The 27090-nt window shown below is 49.3% G+C and overlaps 1 protein-coding gene across 1 annotated transcript; it reads right to left on the bottom strand.

Moving 5' to 3' along the window:
* Nucleotides 1-1218: 1218 nt before the first annotated feature.
* Nucleotides 1219-23949, bottom strand: LOC133352543 (uncharacterized). The gene is made up of 8 exons (XM_061568254.1): nucleotides 22845-23949; nucleotides 21527-21577; nucleotides 21196-21284; nucleotides 14079-14211; nucleotides 11857-12009; nucleotides 10019-10250; nucleotides 6658-6769; nucleotides 1219-3278 (listed from the first exon to the last, which is right to left on the bottom strand). Exons 1-8 carry the CDS (start codon nucleotides 23947-23949, stop codon nucleotides 3171-3173), a joined length of 1983 nt encoding a protein of 660 aa, XP_061424238.1. The 3' UTR covers nucleotides 1219-3170.
* Nucleotides 23950-27090: the final 3141 nt, after the last annotated feature.

Genomic DNA, 27090 nt, shown 5'->3' with positions numbered 1-27090 from the left:
GGGGCTGTCGTGAACGAAAGTGGATGCGAGCGGCGCGCCATTGACTCCACGTGGCAAGACGCTTCACGAGTCCACTGGTGTGCGCGTGTTTAACCAGCCGCGTTATCGCTGCGCGTATGAAACATGAAGATGACGATCGAGATGTCATCGTGGCCACCGTGCATCGCATTCTTCCCTCCACCAGAGTCCACAGCCGCTGCGCCGTAGACGCACGGCGACCCCCCCCCCCCCCACCACGACCACCACCATCCGGCCCTCGGTCCTCTCTGCTTCATCCTCTTGTCGTACGGCTGCTGCTGTCGATGCAGAGCAGCAACTACAATTTCACAGGCAGGTAACCACGGGGCACAAGCAATCATCAGGCATAAAAGAAATAGCAGCAAAAATCTAACTAGAAAACTATAGACAGACATACAAGCAGACAGACATCGCAAGGACACACAGAGAGAGAACACATATATGCCGATATCGGCATATATGTGTTCGATTTTGGTTGCTATTTCTTTTATGCCTGATGACGATTGCTTGTGTTGCAATCGAAACGTCGTAATATGCTATTATTTAATTTATTATTTTATCTTTAGACGTGACTTAACCGAAAGAACCAAAGAATAATTCCTGCAGTCACGAAAGCTCCAAAATTAAGATACAATCGTTATAGTTTAAACTCAATGCCGTGTAAGCGAGGGGCCTCCTAAGACTTTGCCAAATCTCTGTTTTCCCGCACTGATTCCATAGTTGTCGCCCGATTTTGCCTTCGTGTTGGAGGAAAATGATGGGACGACCCGGGTCTCTGATTTATCAAAGGCCACGTGGGCAGCTGCCGTGGGGCGATGAGGGCCGACGGTGGCGAGGTCGTGTTTTGACCGCGTCGCTGTCTGGAAGATTCTTCAATGAGCGGTCGTGGCACCAACGCTCGCAGTGCCAGGGCTCTACAAGGGGACGGCCATCCGTCTCTTATTAACGTAAACCCGGAGTGAATTACGACTGGAACCGCGTGTCATTGAAGAAGAATGCAGGAAATCTTGCCACGTTTAAATTTTGACATGAAACTGTCGTGACTGCAGGAATTCATATTCTTTGTTTGTTTCGGTAAAGTTACGTAGATAGAAAATAAAAATACAAACATTTTTAAAAAATTAAATATATTTTTTATATTTAAAAAAAATGTTTTCTATCTACGTGACTTCACCGAAAGAACCAAAGAACTTGCCACATTTATTTTGCTGCAACGGAACGCCCAGGGCACACGCTCAAAAAACACACGTACTGTAAAATATGTTTATGTTCGCCGTCGTTCCGATGATGAATCCCTCCCATGACCATATGCTCCACAATCACTGCAATTACCGTTGGCGACGGTGTGCAGGCACCGCTAAAAATGCAACTCAAACACTTTCACCAATAACACTGCAAGCACATCCATTGCCCTGATGAAGGGGCCATTGCTCGTAATGGCGCCTAAAACACACGTTTAACCGGGGGTTGACCAGCGGGCCCGTTGTGCCGAGTGTTTCCGTGCAGCGGCGCTGCGCCAGTCGCCTGCGCGTTGTCTTTGCGCAGAGAAATGAACCTGCGCGTCGCGGCGACCCGCAGGTATTGCGAGTCACCTGGTTGGGGACGCCAATGAACAAAACCCCCAACACCGCTCCGTGGTGTTGATTTTAGCACTCGGTGCTTCTGTTATGTTGTGACTCCGAAGGAGAATGTCTAAGGGTGCACCGAGCGACTGACACCCATCTGAAGAATGTCTTAGGGGCACTCAGAGACTGACAATTCATATGAAGAATGTCCTACAGACACAGAGCGACTAACATCCATCTGAAGAATATCCTATGGACACCGAGCGAGTGACAATCCATCAGAAGAATGTCTTACGAACACCGAGCGAGTGACAATCCATCAGAAGAATGTCTCACGAACACCGAGCGAGTGACAATCTATCAGAAGAATGTCTTACGGTGCACCAAGCGACTGACACCCATCAGAGTGGGCATGGTAGTTAGAGGAACGATCAACTCGCGTTCCAAAAACCGCAAGTGACGCTGTTAAGAGGTGGTTGGGAGAGGTGGGGGTTCGTGGCTCGGGTCAGAACACTGAACTAGCACCGCTGGTTGGAAATCCTCGTGTTTCAGCCGCGTTGGATCTCAAGTGCGGCGAGTTGATGGGGGCTCAGCCTTGGTCACCAACGGCGGCACGAGAAGAATCACGAAAAAAACAACCCATCACATTACATTCGGGAGACACGTTTCCGCAGCAGGGTGTGTGGGAGAGTGATTGCCGACAGAGTGGAGATCACCTAACGGGCTCTTGAGAAGATCTTCCATCACAACTCCTTCTGCAGACGGTTCTCTAACCCTAGGCGAATGCACATTCGGACAAACGGGCCTAAATATTGTTGCGGGTAGTTACTTGATGATTGTTACTTGTGTAGTGGGTTCACTGAGAGACACACACTAACTCAGGAGGCAACACGTTTATTCTATGGACCACAACGGGATAACGACATAAACAGGGTCAGGACAGTCGGCATACTGCCTGACCCACGATGCCGAGCACGAAGACCGGAGACCCAGGGGAAGACGCAGCACGGAGGACTCCATTCCTGCAGACAGCCCCAACCCAGCCTCGGGACCTCCCTTTTATGCCCCCCAGCGTGGCCTGGCTCCGCCCTCGGCCACGCCCTCTTCTGGAACCTACCAGAAGGCTCAGGGCCATACCCCACGTGTCCCTTCTGTCACCTTAGGACCCACATCCTTACCTTGTCCTGTCACGTGCCCTTGCCAGCCAACTGGGCTGCGACGTCCTCAGATGCCCCCTCTCTGCCCGCCACCAGCACTACGCCCCTTAGGGACCCGTTCCATGACATTACATGCCCCACTGGCAGAGAGGGCTACTACACTCTCAGTTCCCCCCTCTATCAGTAACCGGCGCGAGGCGCCGTAGTGACCCATTATATGTCACTACACTTGCATTATGGCGATACACCCCGCTGCTCAGACGCGATTATTATGGCCTAACCACCTGAATGTGAAATTGTAGCTGATGCTCTACATCTACATCAGCAGACGTACAAAAGAAGAAGAAGACTCGATGACTCTAAGGTGTCATTGAAAGTCATCTTCGGGAAAGAACACAGCCCCCCCCCCCCCACCATACCCAACCGTGACTTAGAGTGTCACTGTGATGGTCTCTCCGGCGCGGCTGGCAGCCGCCCATTCACGCTCCAAGCACGAGGCGGTCACGTGGCTCCGGGAGCCCGCTGACAGGGCCGCCTCCTGCCAAGAGAGACGGACGCACCGTCCCCGCCACTCAATAAATGCAATGAACCACCGACCGTCAAGCTCGAAAAACCAGGTTCGACCCTGTCTCTGGTAAGGGGTAGGGAATGGAGCAAGCAGTGGTGATTCTATGGCAGGGGGGGTGCAACCCCCCCCCCCCCCCCAATGAACAGCAGGACCCCCATTCAAAGGCAGCTTCTCAGGATGGCAGTGAAATAAGTCAAGTTCAACGTCAGCCTGGGCAATGCCGCTGGTTCAACTTCCAAGATTGCTTTGGTTGCCAAAGGGAGAACTCAATATTTGGTCGTTAGAAAAGTCTTGACTGTTGATGACGACGATCTTCTTCTTGCTGCGATCTGATCTTCTCAATCATTAAATTGAAGGTAGGTGTGCCTCACTGTTACAACACTCTGCTATGAGATGGGTGCTTATCCCATGACAATCAAACCAAACATTGTTCATTCTCGGAGCCAGGAATTTACCAAATTAAGTGCCAAACTGAATTACAAAGGTTGTGCGGCCATGAGTGACCGGGCTGAGATCATCCGACTTGCTACACGCAAGAATCAAGTTTAATCAGAGGCGGCTGAAATCCAAACGTTTTACCCAAAGGGTGTCAGCAGTGCCAGCTCAGTGTCTCTGAACTGTGAGTCGTCAACTTTTGCCTCGTCCGTCCAATTTCCTCGAGAGTACGTGCCAGACTCCATCACCATGAACGGGGCAAATTGCACGGGGCGATGTGCCGCCACGGTTTGTTTCATGAGTGATGTGACTCTGGCGCATTGTGTGAGGGTTCGTCCGCGTGTTCTTTGCAGCAAAAACAAACGTTGAGGCTTTCTTCTTGGTTCTTTCGGTAAAGTCACGTAGAAGGGAAATAATAGAATAATACAAATAAAACATAATAAAATAATTCTCACGACGTTTCGGCCACAACGCAAGCAGCCGTCCTCAGGTGAACACCAGGTCTGTCGGGGAGACGGCGTCTGAATGAAAAGAGTTTTCAGACGCCGTCTCCCCGACAGACCTGGTCTTCACCTGAGGACGGCTGCTTGCGTTGTGGCCGAAACGTCGTGAGAATTATTTTATTATGTTTTATTTTTATTATTACCCTTCTACGTGACTTTACCGAAAGAACCAAGAAGATGAATCCCTGCAGTCACGAAAGCTTTAAATCGAAACATTGAGGCTGTTATCGCTACATTTGTCATCGGCAGGAGCAGCGGCGCAGCGGTGTATTGCAAGTGCGCTGTGAAAGCTGGGGACAATGAGTTTTATCACCGATCACGGCTAACATCAGTGGCGAGTGATATCTGAACCGGCCCTGGGCTCGCTCAAACCTTCACCAACCTGCGTTGACCGGCGTGGTGAAGTATGGTTAAAAAAAAGGTCATGAAATGAGAAGGCGTGAAGAGGCCTTCATGCAGCAGTTGATGGATAAAGGCTTGTAGATTATAATTTATTAATTCTAATAAATGTTGCCAAGCCTATATCTAGCGAGTGTTATGAACAAAGTGGTGATGCGTGACTTAAAACTCTGTAACATGAGTAATATTCTTTGGGTGTTTCGGTAAAGTCACATAGATAAGTTCAAACAAAATAACAAAAAAAACTACGATGTATCGATCGCAACACAAGCGGTGACTTTACGGAAAAATCCAAAGAATATGAATTCCTGGAGTCACGAAAGCTTTAAGTTAAGATGGGTAATGTTTATAACATGCGTGTAACTCCATTTAACCCTGGAGGAGGGGGGCAGAACGGAGATCTCATATCGTCTCTTCTGTTTATTAATAATTATAATATCCTGTTCATTAATAGTATCCTCACCACTGGAACCACGCTAGTGTGTGTAGTCTATGTGTGTAATTCCACACTAGTGTGTGTAGTCTATGTGTGTAACTCGACGCTAGTGTGTATAATAATCTATGGTGAGTGTTTAGCTCACCATAGATTAATTATACACAATTGTGAGTATAATAATATATGTGTAACTCGATGCGAGTGTGTATAATAATCTACGTGTGTAACTCGAAGCTAGTGTGTATAATAATCTATGTGTGTTACTCGACGCTAGTGTGTATAATAATCTACGTGTGTAACTCGAAGCTAGTGTGTATAATAATCTATGTGTGTAACTCGACGCTAGTGTGTATAATAATCTAGGTGTGTAACTCGATGCGAGTGTGTATAATAATATATGTGTGTAACTCGACGCTAGTGTGTATAATAATCTACGTGTGTAACTCGAAGCTAGTGTGTATAATAATCTATGTGTGTAACTCGACGCTAGTGTGTATAATAATCTACGTGTGTAACTCCACACTACTATGTATAATAATCTATGTGTGTAACTCGACGCTAGTGTATAATAATCTGTGTGTGTAACTCGATGCGAGTGTGTATAATAATCTAGGTGTGTAACTCGACGCGAGTGTGTATAATAATCTACGTGTGTAACTCGACACTAGTATGTATAATAATCTACGTGTGTAACTCGAAGCTAGTGTGTATAATAATCTACGTGTGTAACTCCACACTACTATGTATAATAATCTATGTGTGTAACTCGACGCTAGTGTATAATAATCTATGTGTGTAACTCGACGCTAGTGTATAATAATCTACGTGTGTAACTCGAAGCTAGTGTGTATAATAATCTAGGTGTGTAACTCGACGCGAGTGTGTATAATAATCTAGGTGTGTAACTCGACGCGAGTGTGTATAATAATCTACGTGTGTAACTCGACACTAGTATGTATAATAATCTACGTGTGTAACTCGAAGCTAGTGTGTATAATAATCTACGTGTGTAACTCCACACTACTATGTATAATAATCTATGTGTGTAACTCGACGCTAGTGTATAATAATCTGTGTGTGTAACTCGACGCGAGTGTGTATAATAATCTATGTGTGTAACTCGAAGCTAGTGTGTATAATAATCTGTGTGTGTAACTCGACGCGAGTGTGTATAATAATCTGTGTGTGTAACTCGACGCGAGTGTGTATAATAATCTGCGTGTGTAACTCGACGCGAGTGTATAATAATCTGTGTGTGTAACTCGACGCGAGTGTGTATAACAATAATCTATGGTGAGTGTTTAGCTCACCATAGATTAATTATACACACTAGTGTGTATAATTAATCTATGTGTGTAACTCGACGCTAGTGTATAATAATCTGCGTGTGTAACTCGACGCGAGTGTGTATAACAATAATCTATGGTGAGTGTTTAGCTCACCATAGATTAATTATACACACTAGTGTGTATAATTAATCTATGTGTGTAACTCGACGCTAGTGTGTATAATAATCTGTGTGTGTAACTCGACGCGAGTGTGTGTAACAATAATCTATGGTGAGTGTTTAGCTCACCGCGATCCTGCGGAGCTGCAGAGCCGAGCGAACCCCGAGAAGCTCCTTCTTGAGATCGAGCAGCTCCATCTCGCCCTGCAGGAGCCACATCTCGCGCTCCTCCACCTGCAGGCTGCACACGTGAGTGGCACACAGGCGTGTGCATAACGGTGCGTTCACACAGGCGTATGAGTATAAAGGTGCGTTTACACAGATGTGTGGAAAAGGTGCGTTCACACGGTGTGTGCATGAAGGTTCGTTCACAGAGGTGCGTTCACACAGGCGCGTTCACACGGTGTGTGCATAAAGGTGTGTTCACACAGGTGTGTGTATAAAGGTGTGTTCACACAGGTGTGTGTATAAAGGTGTGTTCACACAGGTGTGTGCATAAAGGTGTGTTCACACAGGTGTGTGTATAAAGGTGTGTTCACACAGGTGTGTGTATAAAGGTGTGTTCACACAGGTGTGTGTATAAAGGTGTGTTCACACAGGTGTATGCATGAAGGTGCGTTCACAGAGGTGCGTTCACACAAGTACGTTCACACAGGTGTGTATAAATGTGTGTTCACACAGGTGTGTGTATAAAGGTGTGTTAACACAGGTGTGTGTGTATAAAGGTGTGTTGACACAGGTGTGTGTGTGTGGAAAAGATGCGTTCACACAGGCGTGTGTGTGTATAAAGGTGTGTTGACACAGGTGTGTGTGTGTGGAAAAGATGCGTTCACACAGGCGTGTGTGTGTATAAAGGTGTGTTCACACAGGCCTTCATAGGTGCTCGCTAACAGCACTTGCCCCTACAGTCTGTTAAGACTATATGGGGGATCTTTGTCTTTGTTCACACAGGTGTGTGCATGAAGGTGCGTTGGCATAGGTGTGTTTACACAGGTGTGTGCTCACATAGGTGTAAAAAAAAACGATCCGAGAGGTGTACTGAATGTGGTGTGCCGGATACGAGAGTATTTTCCGGCTCCACCGACACAAACAGGTGACGAACGTCATAACGCCGCCCGGGCACGAAACCAAGAATTTCACAGCGCCGGGCATTGATGATGTTGGATTTTGGATGTTGGGTTGTTCCGTAAATGGTCAACTTAATGCTGCGGCGACATCTGCTGGTCGGAGAGCGGATTCCCTATGACAAGTGAGACGGGTGGAACGGTGGCACGGATTCATTTACGAAGAGCAATGCTGAAGCTCACGGCGTGTTCGATACTATGAATCGTGGCGCGCAAGAATCGATGTTTTGTTTTTCTTCCCATTTCTGTGTTTGTTACATAGTTGCGTCTGTACGGGATAGAGTGCTTCCCCCTCGCACGCGCGGGTTTTCTCCAGGTGCTCCGGTTTCCTTGCACGTGTAAGCACTCGACAACTTGGCCTGGTAACGCCTTAACATTTAGAGGACCGCAGATCTTGGGCAACTGTCGTCGCCGCCCTCCCGCTCGGGAGGTGAATCGCCGCCCGCACCCACAGCAAGTTGCGTTACGCAACGGACATCAAAAGGCTCGGCACGTGCGCACCGGCGGCGGGTAGACGAACAAAGGACGAACAGCGCTTAGCCCCACTCAAGCCGAGCGACCGGCTCTCCCGCTCACACGCAACAACAACAACAACCGCCATTCGCCACTAAGTGGCGGTGACGTCACCACGACGCTTGTGCCAGGCTATGTGCACGTTGAGGCCACGTGAAGTGTCGAATCCCCGCTGGCACGAGGTCACGGGGCAGACCCAAATGCCAAGGGTCGACTGACTGAGATGACTGGCTGATGCACCACCTGTGCCCCCTACTGTGCTAACTTGCTGTGCTTTATCCACCCGGCGCTCCGCTCGTTGTTGTGAGCGTCGCTCCTCCGCCCTCCGTTGTTGTTGGAGGGCGACTGCCTCCAACTGCCCAGTAGCGTCCTTCACAAGCCTCCTCCACAGAGGCCGATCTTCACACCGCTGGTCCCAGTCATCGGCAAGTCCACTCAGCTCCACGTCCTCCTGTACCAGATCGCTCCATCTCTTCTCTAGCCTATGCCGCGCCCGTTTAGCCCCCTCGATCCGGCCAAACAAAAGCTGTTTAGGCATGCGGTGGCTGGGAATGCAGGCTACATGACCCAGCAAAGGCAGCCTTGCCTGACGGAGGAGCTCACCGATGGGACTTTGTCCAGATCTTTCAAGGATTTGTGAGCTCCTCACACAATCCAGCCTGGTTAAACCCGGGATGGATCGTAGGCAGGCCAGCCTAAATGTTTCTAACCAAGGAAGATTTTCCATTAGGGGGGTCCATGTTTCGCAAGCGTAGAGAAGGGAGGGAATGACTGTGGCCGAGAAGACCTGAAGCTTCGTGCGGAGCGACTGAGTAGGTAGCTTCCACACAGCGTTACGCAACCATATTTTTTGCTCACACACACACGCAACACACAGCCCGCGCCGTCAAACCTCCCACCTCGGCGGCTCGACAAAAAGTGCGCCAGCTCGCCACTCCGCAGACAACACGAGCTGGTGGAGGACCCGCACAATTGAAATGTATTTGGGGTCGCTACCGTCCAAAAGCCAACAACTTTTAGCGTGCACAGAAGAAGAAGAAAAAAAACCCACAACGGGAGCCTTCGAGGTCACCTCGAGCAAGGCGGAGCACGCGGCGCGCCGTCTGACGGAGCCGGTGACGCCCACGTGACGTCATTGCGCGTCACTCGACCCAAGGCGCCCTGCACGTGGCGGCCCTGCCCGTGTGGACGGGAGGCCGTCACTCGTGTCGGGGTGGCCCACCGGGTGAGCGTGGGGTTCGTGGTGGTGACCTATGGGTGGATGGCATCGCTCAGCGAAGCGGTCGGCAAATTTCGACGCAATCTCTCGCGGCGGTCCCGTCACTCGTCACTAAACTGTTAAGATATTAAATCTTGACTTTAAGCTTTTGTGACTGCAATTCATGTTATTTGGGTCTTTCGGTAAAGTCACGTAAATAGGTTCAAATAAAATAACCAAAAAATAACAAAAAACTACGACCTTTCGATCACAATACAAGCGATCGTCATCCTGATGACGATCACTGTTATTGTTGTTGTTCTTTTCTTTGAACCTATCTACGCGACTTTACCGAAACACCCAAAGAATATTAAGCTCTTATTTTACCAGGTAAGGCCCACGCGGCTATAAAGTTTTTTTTTAAGAAGCGACCTGGCTGCCACAAATGAACTCAACGAAGTGACTTATCACGTGGAAATTTACGGCAGCTAAATTATCTCGAAAGCGTGTTTATAAATGTGGAGGGGAATCCCGTAGGACCCGCGTAAAAATCCGCGCGACCACGGGGAGAGAGACATGCAAACTCGGAATATACAAGCGTCAGGTTCACGACCACCGCCTGTATACCAGGCGAGGTAGTTAACATCTACGCCACCTATCGGTGTCGGGAGGCAGCCTCGGCAGACGGGCGATGTCCTCCTCCTTCTGGGCGATGGCCGCACGGATCCGCGCGAGGTCTCCGCGCAGATCGGAGACTCGGTCACCCTGCGGGGGGTGGCGGCTCCTCCTCGGCCTCCGCGTCTCTTCCTCCGCGGGCCTCTCCCCGGGTTGGCCGAGGCCCGCGATGGCGGCGGTGAACGTTTGCAGGTCCGCGCCGCTTAGGGACTCTGCGCTCATCGATGATCATCGTCATCATCGTCGTCGTCATCATCATAATCGTCGTCGTCATCATCATCATCGTCGTCATCACCATCGTCATCATAATCGTCGTCATCATCGTAATCATCGTCGTCGTCATCATAATCGTCGTCGTCGTCGTCGTCATCATCATCGTCGTCGTCATCATAATCGTCATCTTCATTTGTCAAAACCCTCGGCGGGAGAGCTCACAAGGTCGACTGGCGCTATCGATGAAACCCCGTGCGGTTGAGTTTGTGTAGACGGTCAATGGCGTCCTCTGGGCTCACATCGTTTTGAGACGAGGCTCAAAAGAAAGCTGTCTCTGGTGTGGACCAATCAGTTTCAAAGACAATGCATATATTATCAGAGTACGTTTTTTGTTTGCATTCTGACCACAAGTATTGTGGTTAATGCAGACATGATTCCTTGTAAAAGGTTTCAGTCTTGTGTTTTAACATCTTAACAGCTGCTTTGTTGCCAGAAAAAAAGGGGAAAACCTCTTCTCACAATGTGAATGTAGGTTTCGCCACAAGCCGTTGGCGGTGTGATCAGTTCATCGCCACTGCCACCATCAGTGTCAAACAAGACGCAAACATTGCGTGCGTAACGCAACAACAACAAAAAAGCCATCGGATTTTTTGCTCAAGGAATCCACTGTGCTCCTCTTGGCATATGCACACAGGCTGTTCGACTCTTTACACATTTAACCGTCTCGTTAGAAATGTGTGGTAGTTTTCCGGCCTGCACTGTCAACATTGCGCTGAGATGCGATATTTCTTCGTCATTTACAGCCCGGATGGCAACCACCATCACCACCATCAAAATCAATCGTTGAACAAAAAACGGTAAACCCAGCAATACATTGATGAGATTTAAAGTAAAAAAAAATTTTGAATTTTCATTCTTATTTTTAACAGTATATATGTTGTTTGTCTCTTAACCGTGATTTTTAAATATGTTATTGTTCGATAAAAATTTTTTACCCTTTTATCTGGCAACAAAACTGACACCTTTTTTACAAGGAGTCATGTTTGCATAGACCACAATACCTGCAGTCATAATGCAAAAAAACACATAACTCTGATCATGTATGCACTGTCCTTGAAGTTGATTGGTCCACACCCGAGACAGCTTTCCTTAGAGCCTAGTCTCACATGGTGTTGGACCAGATGACGCCAAAAGGCGCATACATTATCAGAGTTATGTTTTTTGTTTGCATTATGACTGCAGGTATTGTGGTCTATGCAAACATGACTCCTTGTAAAAAAAAAGGTGTCAGTTTTGTTGCCAGATAAAAAGGTAAAAAAAAAACAATTATCATATATTATTACTGGCAAATGAGGTTCCAATGATGTTATTGTTCGTTTCAAGGGTGTGTGGGCAACACTTTCCTGGGTGACAAGTGGGCTCGGCTTTTTGCCCAATCCTGGCCCAGATGACCTCAACAAACTTCATCGACGAACGACGCCACACAGACGTCGACGGTTGGGAGTGAACGGACGGACAGAGCCGCCCTGCGTAGCGAGGAAGGGAAGTAGTGGGTGGGTGGGGTGGGTGGGGTGGGGGGCGGTGTGGATGAGACGGGGTTCTCACGGAGGAGCGAGTCGACGGCGCGCGCCTCCCGCGCGTGCGTCTCGCTGTAGAGGGCCGAGAGGAGCCGCTCGCGCTCGGCCCACGTGCTCAGCTGCAGCGACTCGAGCGTCTCGGGGTCCATGGAGGTCAGGTGGCGCCCGGCGAGCCGCGAGCCTGCGGCAAAGGCAAAGCGACCTCTGGTCTCGGCTCGGTCGCTCGCTCGGTCGGTCGCTCGCTCGCTCGGCGGGGATTGATGGTAATGATGATGATGGATGCATTGTGATTCGATGATGGTGGGGATTATGATGATGATGATGATGAGTCAATCGTAGGTGAGATGTGGAACCACGGTGTTGATTTATGTGTTGGCAAATGTTGCGACTTATTTAAGTAAACTTCGGTCATCCTCACAGCGGCTTTTGGCTGCTGGCCATCGAACGAAGAGGGTCAATGCATCGCGCGCTTTCAGATGCGCTTCTGCGGCCGTCTGGAACGCTCTTCCTTCCGATATTAGGAAGCCACTGGAGGCTATGCACTTTTAAATCTAGATTTATTTATTTTTTCTTTAGAACTGATTTTTGTATTTAGTTTGTTGTCCTTCCCCCGCACCTCCGATTACCAACGATTGTCTACGTACGGTGCGAAAGAAGTTCAACATGCATACAGGGCTTGGACAAAAATACCAACTGTTCTAATTTACTCTCAACTGAATCAATTCGCCGAGCGACGGTGTTTTGTTTGGCCATTTTTGGCGAGTTGCGGATTCTGGCCGAGCATCGTTTGAAATGAGAATTCGCAGCAGGAATCTCACATGAACCATCGGTGGCCAGCATGTCGTCGCTTTGCGTGATGACTTCATAATTTAATCAAGATTAATTGAATTAAGTCCCATTTTCTCTCCAACATAATGACCACCACACAGAAATATGGTCTCTCTGTATTACATTACGTAACTCGTAACGATGATAATAATTTACAGCTCTCTGTCAGCGCCTTTCTGTTGGCAACCTCAGAAAGACGGCCTCCGCATCTCGACGCCTGCCCGATGTCTCAGAGCCGCGACGTTCCAGTGCCGGTGTAGGCAGAAGCTGCCGAGACTCGAGCAAAGACTGTCCCAGCTGGTGGCTTGAGGCTGGTGGTTCTCCAGTAACGAGGACTCTATCCCCTCCCTTTGATGCTGCTAATCCTGCATAATGCACGAGCATAATATGACTTCAAACCCCCCGCCCACCTCCTACGCATTTCACAAGTAGTACTAATCGCATATCTGCATTTACCATAAATATGCTAAATTCCTCTTGATATGCAAATTATTTTGTCAAGGCGCTCTCACCCCTCCAACCCAGCTTAAATAGACGCTCCAAGCCTGGGGTGTGTCATTCAGACTCTGTCTTCTCGACAGACCTGTTCTTCACCTGAGGACGGCTGCTTGCGTTGTGGCCGAAACGTCGTGAGAATTATTTTATTATGTTTTATTTTTATTATTTTATTGTTTCCACTACGTGACTTTACCAAAAGAACCAAGAAGAAAAAAAACGAGGACCCTTTCAGTGCGCCGTCGCGGGGATTTGTTTGACCGAACTGCCAGTTCAGCGCGGGTTTGTGGATGGGCCACAGATTGCCCAAGGACCAGTTTGTGCTGTCACTCGCGACGCAACGTTGGCTGCGGCAAGCGTATCGAACTCAGGTCACCAGGGTCATCCCTGTTGTGTTTATGTTAAATTCATTCAAATTCGTATCCCGTTCACTTGCTTTGCGCATTGAGTCTCCGCTAGCCCGTCGTGAGGTCGAACATTTTACTTACAGATCTTGTCACTGTGCAACCGCAACACATCAAATGCCTCCCCCCCCCCCCTCGCGAAAAATGAGATAATGCGAACATTTATTTTTCAAATGCGCCAAACCGTCTCGATGGCTCGTAAGTCTTCTGGCTCTTGTCTTCTTTGGCTTGTTTATTGTATAACAAATTACAAACTTTGAACAGAAAAAAAGTCAACCCAGTACCAAGCCCAAATATTTAAAACGTATTTTCCGCGCTCATTGTAATGCGCAACGAAGCGGCTCTGCAGTTAAACTTTAAAGCGGAGTGAAGTCATCGTTTGGAGGCCGGGCAGAGAGGGAGGGAGGGGAGGCTGGCCTATGTGACTTGGCATCTCACGTAAATTGTTTAAATCGACCGCCAGCCCTCCGAGAAGACGGCGCATGAATGTGATGACAGGCAGAGACGTTTTCTGTCAAATTACCTCTAACGACGATTCCCAGCCTCTCCATGCCCATCGCCTGAAGCCACGCGCAGGCGTCATCGCTCTCCATGTCCTCCAGCGCCTTCCTCCTGCTGCTGCTGCTGCTCCCCTCCACTCCGCTGTCCGCTGCTGTCTTTGTGGCAATAAACACGGAGTCTATTAGGGCCGTGACTCTGTTTCTGGATGATGATGATGATGATAATAACGACGATGACCCGGCCCTGTTTGAGTCGTTTGAAAATGTAATTTATTCTAAGGGCGATTGGAACAAATTACATTGTCCTCGGAGGATGTGGGGGAGAAAAAAAATGGGCAGAATGGATAGGTTTGTACCCAACTCGCAGATGTAAGCGATTTCCTTTCACATTCACAGATGTACACTGTGTGTCGGAGAGAGCCCGATAGCATTCAACTGTCGTTGTTGCATTGTGAAGACACCATGGCTTACAACAGCTGCCAGTAGCCTCGATTTCTACACCTTCTGCCAGTAAACCCAAATTACATGTCTGCTGCGAGTAGAGTCACATTGCAAAGCCGCTGCCAGTAGACTCAGATCACATTGCTGCTGCCAGTGCAACGCAGATCGCATCTGGCAAACGAGCAGCATTCGATTAGCAAGCATGACATTGCTGATGAGACACGGATGGGCGAAACCGGTCCGGAGTTTATTTCCTTGAGCAAATTCTGCTGGTAAAAGGCCAATACGCTGACTAAAAGTGATATTTATTATGGGACTAGGAGAATGGAGGGTGATATGTTTATTCAATCAAATAAAAGAAAATGTGTTGATGCATCGGGTCTGTGCATATGTTTGTGTATCTGCGCGTATATGTGTGCGGAAGAGCGGTGGCGCAGCAGTTAGCACGCTGCGCTACGAACCCAGCAACCCCAAGTTCGACTCCCGCTCGAGGCCAACACCAGTGACGATTATCTGAACCGGTCCTGAGCCTCCCTCTAGATCAGCTCAGCCTCAAATGAGTACCTGGTGCAGTGTGTGTAAACATCAGCGTTTGGGAGACGAAGGCGGCCGGGAGTAGTGCTGGCAACCCCACTCGCTCGCGTGCCGTAACGGCACACTTTCATAGCAGCACTTGCCCCAACTGCCTGTTAAATTCTCCACTGTATCGTGTGTCTTTGAGCGGGGAGTGGTGACATTGCAGCTTTAGTTTGTTGTCCTTCCCCCGCACCTCCGATTAGCACGGCTGGCTACATACGGCGCGAAAGAAGTTCAACATGCAGTACATACATACGCGAAAAAACCCGGCGATACGCGTTTGGTCCCTGGCGTCTGAACCGGCTATGAAGAGCCTCTCCAGGTTTAACCCAAACTAGTGCTTGTGTGTGTAGAAGCATCCGCACTGGGTGAGACAAAGACGGCCGCGCGTGGTGATAGTACTAGCCACACAACTACCAACTCCCCCCCCCCCCCACCCCCCGATGTGTCAGATCTCGCTCACAGCACTTTGCCCCCGACAGTGTGCCGGTTGATGGGCTACGCGGCTTGAACCTTTTTTTTTCTGCAATATTTTGCTGTCTTTTCTTGAATTTTCTGTTTGCACTTAGTCACATATTCACTTTAAGATGTTTTTTGTTCATGTTTTTGTTTTTTCTTTGTTGCGGTTGCACCCGATTCAAGAGCCGAATGGCTCACAGGGCTATACCTAATAATTGAACTTGAACTTATCTCTGCGCGCGCGCGCGTGAACTCATGCGCACTTGGATTGGCGCAATCAGCCACTGAGTGGTGAATGCCGGTGGTTGTTGTTGCTGCTGCTGCTGCCGCCACTGTTAAGGAACCCGCGTCCTCGATGCAAGGAACTTACTGGACAAGACGAGTCTCGACTCGGATACGAAGCGCCGGGCGTCTTCCCATCGCTCAGCCGGGGAGACGAACCCGGTACGTACGACGCTACGTGGGGGCGGGCGGGGGGAGATGGGGTGGAGGGGCAGGGCGGCGTGACACCGCGATCCTGGCCGTCTTTATCTCACTCAGTGCCGATGCTTATACACACACACACACCGCACGAAGTTCCTGGACCGTCGAGTTTCGCATTCCTAGCCGATCTCCGTCAAGAGGAGACGGATACATCTATTATCTACGCGCCGTGTGTAGACCTTCTTTCGCGCCGTACGTAGCCAACGGTGCTGATCGGAGGTGCGGGGGGAGGACAGCACGCCGCACAAAAAGGCGGTGCTAAAGAAATGAGTTGAGTTTATAAGTACTGATGTTGATGTAGCTTCTGCAGTTGACCGTATTTAAAGCGGATGAATGTCCTCTGTTTGTGTGCTTATGAAATATACGTGCATATTATAGATATGCACGTACATTCTCGACAGGATACATTGTTGTTGACGAGTGTTGATGATTTTGTCAGTTTTTAAATTGTGCTTGTGCACCATTGCCAAAACAGCAGCAGCAGCATCAGCAGTAGCAGCACCGAATGAATTGTTTAACTCTGAGTTGGCAAGTCACTTGAGCAAAGGTAGACCTGGGATTGCTCCAAAAAGTCTGCTGCCAATAATGAAACGTCATCGTTATAAGCCACACTCTGTCTCCACTGCTGTCACGGAAGTTTCTGAACCATACTTCACCCTGCTGGTGGGTGCAGATCTTGATGAAGGGGAGCCCCAGGGACTGGGTTCGGATATTGTTCGCCACTGATGTTAGCCGTGACCGGGGGGAAATCAACTTTGGGCCAAAGAATTCATAGCGCGCGGCATTAACGCCAACGCACTACGCTAGAGGTGTGTAACACATCGCACTCACAAATAGAATGTTTAAGAATTAGACTGCCAAATATTTCAACTAATTTATTTACCATTGTATTGTTTTGAGTTCATAAGCACGTGCATAAGTCATGAATAGAATCGATCGTGACAGAAACTGGGGGGGGGGGGGACGAAAGCTAGTGGTCCGGGTTCATTTCAAACTTTTGACTCTTTAACTGTTGAACTCTTGAACAACAATAAAACATCAAAATCCCTCCTCGTCGCCTTAACAGAACGTTGGATTCGCGTCAGGATTCGGACAGCTTCCCCAGGCTGACGGTAAATGACTCTATCTTGAGCAACAATCTCTGCCAGAGAGATAGATCCCGTCAGTTTTGATCAACCTCCAGGCTTTGTTCATAACGCCACCGAGGGTGTGACATGTTAACTCTTAACACGTCGGGGTTTCGAGGCTAATATCACCATTCATATAAACGATTTAAAAGCCATCCATCAAGTCAAGCAAAACAAAAACACACTCATGTTCAACAATACTGCCTTAAACATTTTTTTAAATATTTATCATGACATATATGTAAAATTGACGACGTTTCGGACCATAGCCCTTCTTCATATCAATGTTGTCCTGAGAACAGGATTACTAAAAACATTGAAAAAATCTAGAAAGTGCTTATGAGTGAGAACACGCAGCGCCGATGAAACGCACCCGGCACCATCACAGAAACCCATAGACTCACTCATAGAGACCCATAGACTCACTCATAGAGACCCATAGACTCACTCACAGAGACCCATAGACTCACTCATAGAGACCCATAGACTCACTCATAGAAACCCATAGACTCACATAGAGACCCCTAGACTCACTCATAGAGACCCATAGACTCACTCACAGAGACCCATAGACTCACTCATAGAGACCCATAGACTCACTCACAGACACCCATGAACCCACTCACAGAGACCCGTAGACTCACTCACAGAGACCCATAGACTCACTCACAGAGACCCATAGACTCACTCACAGAGACCCATAGACTCACTCACAGAGACCCATAGACTCACTCATAGAGACCCATAGACTCACTCACAGACACCCATGAACCCACTCACAGAGACCCGTAGACTCACTCACAGAGACCCATAGACTCACTCACAGAGACCCATAGACTCACTCACAGAGACCCATAGACTCACTCACAGAGACCCATAGACTCACTCATAGAGACCCATAGACTCACTCACAGACACCCATGAACCCACTCACAGAGACCCGTAGACTCACTCACAGAGACCCATAGACTCACTCACAGAGACCCATAGACTCACTCACAGAGACCCATAGACTCACTTACAGAGACCCATAGACTCACTCACAGAGACCCATAGACTCATATAGAGAGACCCATAGACTCATTCACGATCGAAACTGAATCAGCAGTTCCACTGCTGCATTATTTTTTCCGCCTGAGAACGACCGCTTGTGTTGTGCTCGAAACGTCGTGATATATTATTTTTTGTTTTATTTTATTTTTCTACCTACTTGACTTTACCGAAAGAACCAAACAGTATGGATTCCTGCAGTCACGAAAGCTTCAAAACAAGATTGAACAGAACATTCGTTTTGTTAAAACCGTCCCTCCCAACCCTACAGAGCCAAACAAATTAACCCGTTAACCTGTCACGTGTACAAACAAACGTTTAGCACCATGGCAATTGCGAATTATTGTTTTTTTCACAACCAAGTATCAGACTACAGTAGATTTCGTTTTGAAGTTTTGCTGGCTGGCTGGCGGGCGGACGGACAAGCGAGTCGGGATCACGAGTGCTGACGTCACTGACCCCCCCTCCCCCGCCACAAAGCTTCCTCCCGCCACCCCCCACCCCTCGTGACGATCGAGGAGGGTGGGGGGAGTGGGGGGGGGTGCCCCTCACTCACCAATCGAGTAACGAGCGTGGAAGGGGGCGGGGGGGTGCCTTGGTGGCCAAAACTACGAGTTGGGGGTGGGGGGGGTTGAGAGCCCTTGCCAACCACCGAGAGATGTATTTTCAACAACAACAACAACACCATTGGAACCTCCTTTGCCAGTAGCAAAATATGATAATTGGGTTTTTACACTTTTATCTGGCAACAAAACTGACACCTTTTTTCTTTACAAGGAGTCATGTTTGCATTAACCACAATACCTGCGGTCGGAATGCAAACAAAAACACACAACTCTGATAATGCATGCACTTTCCTTGAAATTGATTTTAATGTTTTAATTGCATAGTAAAGTAATTGTATTTTCCCATTAGCTATACAGCCAGATAATACGACAAATCGCTAACCTTAAACACCGAGTCGTTCATAAAAGTTTAAGGCGGCATAGTACTATAGTAATAGAGCAAGTGCAGATTCACTGAACCGGAATTGATAGCTTGAAAGCATTTAGCGCGGAGGACCTTGACATTTCGGGGCCCGTAGCATACGTAGCTACTTGTGCTCCTGGGATAATCTGGGCCCTCCTTGACCGATTGCTGTAACCACCCCACCCCGCCCGCTGAGCCGACAATGCCGTCACTGCTGCCCCCTCCTCACCCAGCGTGGCGCGCCTCGGCCGGGCTGAGCCGTCATCGGGGGACACGGAGAGGGCCGCGGTGGCGGCTCCCGGCTCCGTGTGCGGCCGCCGTAGCGCCACGCCCGCCCTGATCCTCGTCCGCGTCTCCCGCTAGCGAAAGGCATCCGGCAAGAACGCTCGACTCGCGCGTTCCCTTCGCGCCGTGCGAATCTTGTTCCGTCTCTCCACCACCCGCGTTCTCGCGCGTAACTCCCCCCCCCCCTCCCCCCAGCCAACACGGCCCCTTTCTTCCTTCTGGGATCCGGGGACTTTTCCACCAGCATTGATTGAGGACAAAGCGAGCTTCCAGGCAAGGATGGGGGTTCCCCTTGCCAAGGTCGCCAATTCTTCTTCTTGGTTCTTTCGGTAAAGTCACGTGACTTTGCCGAAAGAAGCAAGAAGATGAATCCCTGCAGTCACGAAAGCTTTAAATCGAAATGTCGCCAATTATCTCCAGCATTGATTTTAAAAGCAAGCCTCAACTCCGCTGAAGAGACGCGCCGAGTGTCGAAAGCGGTCCAGGGTTGTTGCTTGTGTCTCGAATCAATGCTTCTGACATGATGCGGCTGATGGGAGACATTCCCAAAGCTGTCGTCAACCCATACGGTTTTGCCCGTATGCTTGTACAGGCAAATTGAGTTTTCAGGTCCATACGGCGTACAGTCGTTTCAATGCGGGCAAAAAGAAAATCAATTTGTGTTTCTCCCTTGTGATGGCACTTTGTAGGATGAACATTGAGATTTATAAGGGCACGGGGTGACCAATGAGGTCTAAATTGGTCTGCAATAAGGTAGGGCACTGATAAGGGGTGGACAAGTATGCATTCCTCGTATTTATTTGGTTATTTATATTCCAACAGTGACTTCTTCTCGTGACGGACGTTACAAGAGTGTGTTGCCTGCGGTTAGTGGAGGTAACGGCGTCACAAGGCTGTACCGGCGTCAGTGTGAAAGTTACGGCGCCCATGATCAGACCTCGTTTAACACAGCGGTAGAACGCGTTCCTGAAAAGTGTCACGTTGAACGAAAAAAACGCGATTTACCCATAAACAATGCAATGATGCAGTTCGGCATTATTCCGCGTCCTGTATCATTGGACCGCTCAGCTTCGCAGCTCCAGAAAGTAGTTCGGCGTCGACCGCTCAGAAGCCGCGTTATAGCGGTGCACACGTTCCTCGTTATAGCGGTGCGCGTTTCGGCATTATAACAATGTGCGCATTCCGCGTTGTAGCGGCGCGCGTTACAACAGTGCGCGTTTCCGCATTATAACAATGTCTGGGTTGTAGCGGTGCATGTTCCGCGTTATAGAGGTGCTCGCGTTCCTCGTTGTGTGAAGGTGTTCCCTCATGGAAGAACCGCGTTATAGAGAAACCGCGTTATATTGTGAACACCACGCGCTAAGCAAGCACTTACCATACGTGTTATTGCGTGCCGCCCATTCTATATGTTTGTCTGTCAAGGCCATTGGGTTGTTTTTAGTATTCGTGCTGCCAACGCAGCATCACCAAATAATGCATACGTGCAATACAGGGCATTTACACGCCAGAGGCGCTACGCCAGCGATTCTCAACCCCGTAGGCTTGCGCAGGCTGCAGCATGGATACCGTGCAGGAGAAATGTTGCAGGCACGTGGGAAACACCAGAGCAAACGTTGTGGTGACACAGCATACGAATACAAAATGAGGCTATTCGGGGGACCTTTGTATTTGTCTGGACCCCTGAGCAGAAACATTGTTTATCTGTATTTCAATGATGCAGTTTTTGTGGTACGCGTGATAATGAAGTTACCTTGTTCAGAGAGTCCGATTGCAGGTGCAGCTTTTGCATCTCTTGAACCAACCGGTCTCTCATGTCACACTCTTTTGTATTCAATTCATCTAGAAAAAAAAATAAAAAATATATATACGTTGAAAATATTTGGGGTCATTAATAAAGAATATTTTAAAAACTATAAAACATTCAATCGATTTTTTTGGGTCAGATCGCAGAAGCAAAAATATGTGCTGCATACCTGACAGCCGCAAAGAAACAATCGATTATGAATCGTGGCATCGTTTGCGAAAGCCTGCGTGTTCAACCGCAAACAACGAATGAAAGGCCAAAAAAACCCCACACGTACCGAGATTCTGTTCCGTGAACTGCAGTAGGTTTATGCCTTCGTTAAAACTTCCTGCGTGAATGAAAACGCAACAACAACAAACAAACAGAGATGTGTCCAGCAATCCAGTATCCGTGCCGCACGCATACACAGTTTGCAATTTGACTGCAACACTAAACACACAACGTAGATCAGCACAACATTGGCGTCCCCATGACGCAATCGACCCAACTCACATTTTCTAATTAGTTTTTTTATGGTGTTAATATCTTAATGTGTGAATTTGTGTGTGTGTGTGCTGCTCATATTGATGAACAGATGGAGAGCGGTAGTGTAGCAGTTAGCACACTGCACTACGAACCCAACGACCCGAGTTTGATTCCCGCTCACAGCCAACACCAGTGGCGATTATCTGAACCGGTCATGGGCCTCCCCTAGGTCGACTCAGCCTCAAATGAGTACCTGGTGCTGTGTAAAAACATCGCCACTGGGGAAACAAAGGCGGTCGGGCGTGGTGCTGGCCACCCACCCCCTCGTGTACGGTGCCGGCCTTCATATGTGCCCGCTAAACGCACTTTCCCCAACAATCTGTTAAAGCTATACGGGGGATCTTTGTCTTTGTTTCGTTCATGTTGATAACGTTGCCTTGTAAAACATATTTGTACGCACTTGTATTGAGATGGTTTCGTAAATAAATAAATATAATGCTGTTAACCGTAATTTTTTTTTATTTTCACCTCTCCACAGAAAATGTATCCCGATGATGCTATCGCTGTCACACCATAAACTCACTGCCACAGAGCGGGGGGACAGATTGGCCCACGGAGAGAGAGACATCACACAGCTACCACCTTTGAAAACCCTTCAAGTGACCTCTGGTATACGTAGTACTTTCCTATTCTCTGACATAGAGAGAAATTTTGTCTATTTTATATCAAACCAATCTTTTTTATTTTTAGAGCTGGAATTTCGCCAAATCAAGCAAATAACCAAATTTAATGTGGCTGAGAGTTTTGCGTTTTTTGTGCATTCAATTGATGACCAGGCTGAGACCTTAAACTCGCTGCTGCACTCTAGAAGCCCAGTTCATATTCACAGATGGCTGCATTGGATTCGGACCTAGACTTCTAAGCGATGCCAACTCCAGCGCCACCCAGGTCGTTCTCAAATAATCATCGTGATTATTGCCGATGTCAAAATGTCAAAATGCCACTGCCATTGCATACATGCGTGTTGAACTTCTTTCACGCCGTACGTCGCCAACCGTGCTCATCGGAGGGGCGGGGGAAGGACAACAACAACAACTATTGTTTACGACCGTGCGCTCCCTCGTCCGTACCTTTTCTTGGGTGAGTTTGCGGGAACGCGTTCAGCTGCGCGTTGGCGATCTCCGAATTCAGACGGAAGCTTTTCTTCTTCTTGGTGGTGGCAGCGGTGGTGGCAGCGTTGGTGGCAGCGGTGGCATCCTCAACGGCGCCGACTCGCCCGTGCCGGTCGCCGCCCGGCACCTCGGCCTCCTCCGCCGTCTTCTCCGCGCCGTCTCGCGCCACGGCCACCGGCAATTTCTCCGCCGTGTCCGTCGCGGGCACGGTGAGCGACGCCTCCGAGGTCTCCGCGTCGCCGGCGTTCCCCGTCGCGTTCTCTCGCTCCACCGTGGCGTGGCTCCCCGAGCTGTCCACGCAGTCGCTGTCGGACGACGGCGGAGGGCTCGTGGCCCGCTCCTCCTCCTCCGAGTTGATCTCGAAGAACTGGTCGTCTTCCAGCACGTCCGACGGGCTGGCAGGGATGAAGTTTATCGTCGGCATGGAGAGGCCGCCGCCAGCTCCTGCCACAGTCTCGCCGTCGCCGTCATCGCGGCCGGCGCCACACGCAAGGTTCTCAATTCCGGCCATCTCCTCCTCGCTGCTCACGCTCGCCTCCATCCGACGCGTCTCCACGTTGGGCAGCGAGGTCAAAGCCGCGAGCTTCTTCTTCCTCCTTCCGAGGCCGCCGTGCCTGCCGGGCTGCGGAGACAGCGTCAGGCTGCCGGAGAAACTGGCCGCCCTCTTGCGCCACTCGGCGCACGCGCCGCCGACGCCGACGGATTCCGGCTGCGTCGGAACCCGCCGGTCGCCCTCGCGGTCTTCGTCGGCGCCTCCCGAAGCGGTGGTCGTTCCCGAGGCGGATGGAACCGTTCCATCCGCCTCGTCCGCCGCCGCGGCGCCGCCGGTCAAACCGCCCTCGGCGTCGGCCACGCGAGCTTTTGCGCTGGCATGGACACTCGGTGGTGATGGTGGCGACGTCTCGTCGACGGGGTCGTCTTCGCCCGTGCATCGACAGCGGAGCAGCCTCGTCAGTCGGCGGCAACGTCCTCTCTCTCCGAGCCGAGAGTTCTCCTGGGTTTTTCCGAGTCGCTCTCTCGCTCGCGTCCTCGCGAGAGGGCACTTTGCGCTCTTGCGTGGCATTTCAGGGGTCGACACCCGCTGGAGGACGAGCTACCTCCCCCGCCGATGGCACTTAGGGGTCTCGCGCTGCCTGTCAATTCCAACGCTTGGTTGCCAGAAGGTTTATTGGTCTGACTCGGGCTTCGTGGTTACATTGGTGGACGATGTTTGTTAGCAGGCCCGGACGACGTGAAGCCCGAATGGGATCGTCACGACCGCTCGTGGTGTCATTCCCGTGGAGCTCAGCCGCACAACATTGGCTGGAAGAGCGTTAAAGTGAGATGGATTTTCATGGAGGCGGAGGGGGGTGGGATACATTAATCCCTAAATAAAGCATTAAAATAGTCATTGAGCATGGGATAATTAGCGGGTATTTGAAAGTCAATTGAGCGACATGTTTTGATGTGGTAATCAATCAATTTTGTTACATATCTCTCTTATACTTTCAAATTGGCCGTGCACTTTAAATATATTTGGCATTGATGTTGCAAAAAGACCGCATCAGCATAGAGAGGGCTCATTTATTAACGGCACTGGGTAAACAATGCAGCTCCGTCAGAGGACGGAACACATATCTGCTAGACTTTCGAGTGCCAACATTTTATTATTTTATTAGCATATCAAATTACCATGTGAAAGTGCGCGGTTCATATCGTATATGAAAGACATCCAATTACACCATAATACACACACACACGTACGTTTTATGTATTTATAAACATGGCATAATTAGAATGTGGTGTTAAGTGCGTTGAAGAGAAAAACACGACAAAGATTGTCGGATACAGCCGTGTCGCTGAACTTGAAACTCATAACGTTGTACGAAACTAAATTCTTAATTCTAGATTTGAAGTTTTCGTGACTGCAAGGATTACCCACGTGACGGTAAAGTCACGTGGGTAATCCTGTAAAGTCACGTGGGTAAAAGTTATCTCGTTGTGGTTGTCCCCACCTGATGACGGACGCTTGTGTTGCGCCCTAAACGTCGTGATTTAATTTAGTTGTTTTCATTTTTTTATTTTTACCTACGTGACTTTATGGAAAAAAAACAAAAAGTATTCATTCTTAATATTCGGTGGCACGGAGGTGAGCGCACTGCGCTATGTGCATGTACCGTACGTTGAACTTCTTTCGCACCGTGCGTAACCAACCGCGCCAATCACAGGTGTGAATTTTTTTTTTCTTAAAAAGATAATGCCACTACGTGAATGAGATTAATCAGAGGAATTTCTTAGTTGTATCTTTTTCGTATTATATTGTGCCCAAACGCCCAACCAAAGTTCGTCAAAAGTTAACCGGTGTTTTGTGACATATCCCCAGCAAACGTGTAACGCTGCGTCAACGTTCGTCCAATGGTTACAACTACGTGATGCCGCTCTGCCGGCGCCGCACCCGCGATGCCCATACCACGGAACGGCCTGGCCGACGCTGCTCTTCCCTCACCTCCCCCCTACATTGAACCTCGCGGGGAAGTCGCCTGGCCCACAGGTTTTCACCCAGGAGCCCTCCTCGTGGGGGGACATTCTCCACGTTTTTTCCTGAGGCCAGGGAATTGTCCGAGGCTTCCCCCAGGATAAATTGCACCGCGGCGCCGTGAATCGACTTGAAATTACATGTCTCACGGCGGGGCCACTCAGCCGACCGCAGCGTTAACGGCACACACCGCGCGTGTAGCGCGTAGAGATACATTGGTGAGCGTGTGTTTCGCAGCCGCAGCTTGATTAATGAGTTCCGACCCGCAGCGGTGAGGTCATCGGTAACCACGCAACGGTTTAAAGTCCTGCCAGCAAAAAGCGCTGACTAATTAATTGATTCCGAACGGCTGCGACGGCAAATAAAACAATATTACGTAAAGTAATAGGTTTTTCCCCTTTTTTCTGGCAACAAAAACTGACACCTTTTGCAAGGAATCATGCTTACATTAACCACAATACTTGCAGTCAAATGCAAAAAAAAACAATACTCTGATAATTTATGCATTGTCTTTGAAACTGATTGGTCCACACCAGAGACAGCTTTCTTTAGAGCCTAGTCTCATATGGTGTTCGACCAGATGACGCCAAAAGGCGCACTTTTGGCGTCATCTGGTCGAACACCATATGAGACTAGGCCAGCCCAGAGTTACGTCTCACAGAGGGGAAGCGGCAGCAGCAGCGAGGAGTGAGGAAGAGGAGGAAGGGGGAGAGGAATCGGGGGGCACCAGCCTCAACAACTACATGACAACGTTAGACCAACGTCGGCTTACCTACCGGCAGTCAGTTCGTGCCATATCCGAACCACCATCCACCACGGTCATTCTCACCGACCGCAGCGCAAGAGCGTGGCCGCTATGAGTGACCACTACTTGTACTAAATTTCGATTTAAAGCTTTCGTGACTGCAGGGATTCATCTTCTTGGTTCTTTCGGTAAAGTCACGTAGAAGGGAAATAATAAAATAATAAAAATAAAACATTCTCAAATAATTCTCACGACGTTTCGGCCACACGGCAAGCAGCCGTCCTCAGGTGAAGAACAGGTGTGTCGACAGGTGAAGAACAGATCTGTCGACAGACCTGTTCTTCACCTGAGGACGGCTGCTTGCGTTGTGGCCGAAACGTCGTGAGAATTATTTTATTATGTTAAATTTTATTATTTTATTATTTACCTTCTACGTGACTTTACCGAAAGAACCAAGAAGACGCTACTTGTACTCTTTGTCAACAAAACACGGATGAAAAAATGAAAATCACAAACGGGGTCCTTTTTGTGCAAAAAGCTGTTTTTTTAATCGACATCGGTGGTGGACAAAAAACCGGGGGGTTCACCACGTGGGCACAACGTTCCCATGAGCCGACCGTGTCCAAGCTTGAGGACGTGGAGCCAGCACAACCGCACACACACAAAGACAAAGATCCCCCGTATAGCTCAAAAGACTGTTGAGGCAAGTGCTGTTAACGAGCACCTATGAAGGCCGGCACGACACTCATAGGGGTGGGTGGGTGGCCAGCACCACGCCCGGCTACCTTTGTCTCCCCAGTGGCGATGTTTACACACTGCACCAGCTACTCATTTGAGGCTGAGTCGACCTAGGGGGGGGGGACCAGGACCGGTTCAGGTAATCGTCACTGGCGCTAACCGTGAGCGGGAATCGATCCCGGGTCGCCGGATCCGTTGCGTAGCGC

Source organism: Lethenteron reissneri, chromosome 41 (assembly GCF_015708825.2).
Source record: "Lethenteron reissneri isolate LAM-NWPU_2019-01 chromosome 41, ASM1570882v1, whole genome shotgun sequence".
NCBI classification, from domain to species: Eukaryota; Metazoa; Chordata; class Hyperoartia; order Petromyzontiformes; family Petromyzontidae; genus Lethenteron; species Lethenteron reissneri.
Note: the sequence above shows the minus strand (reverse complement) of the source record. Positions and strands in the feature narration are given on the sequence as shown.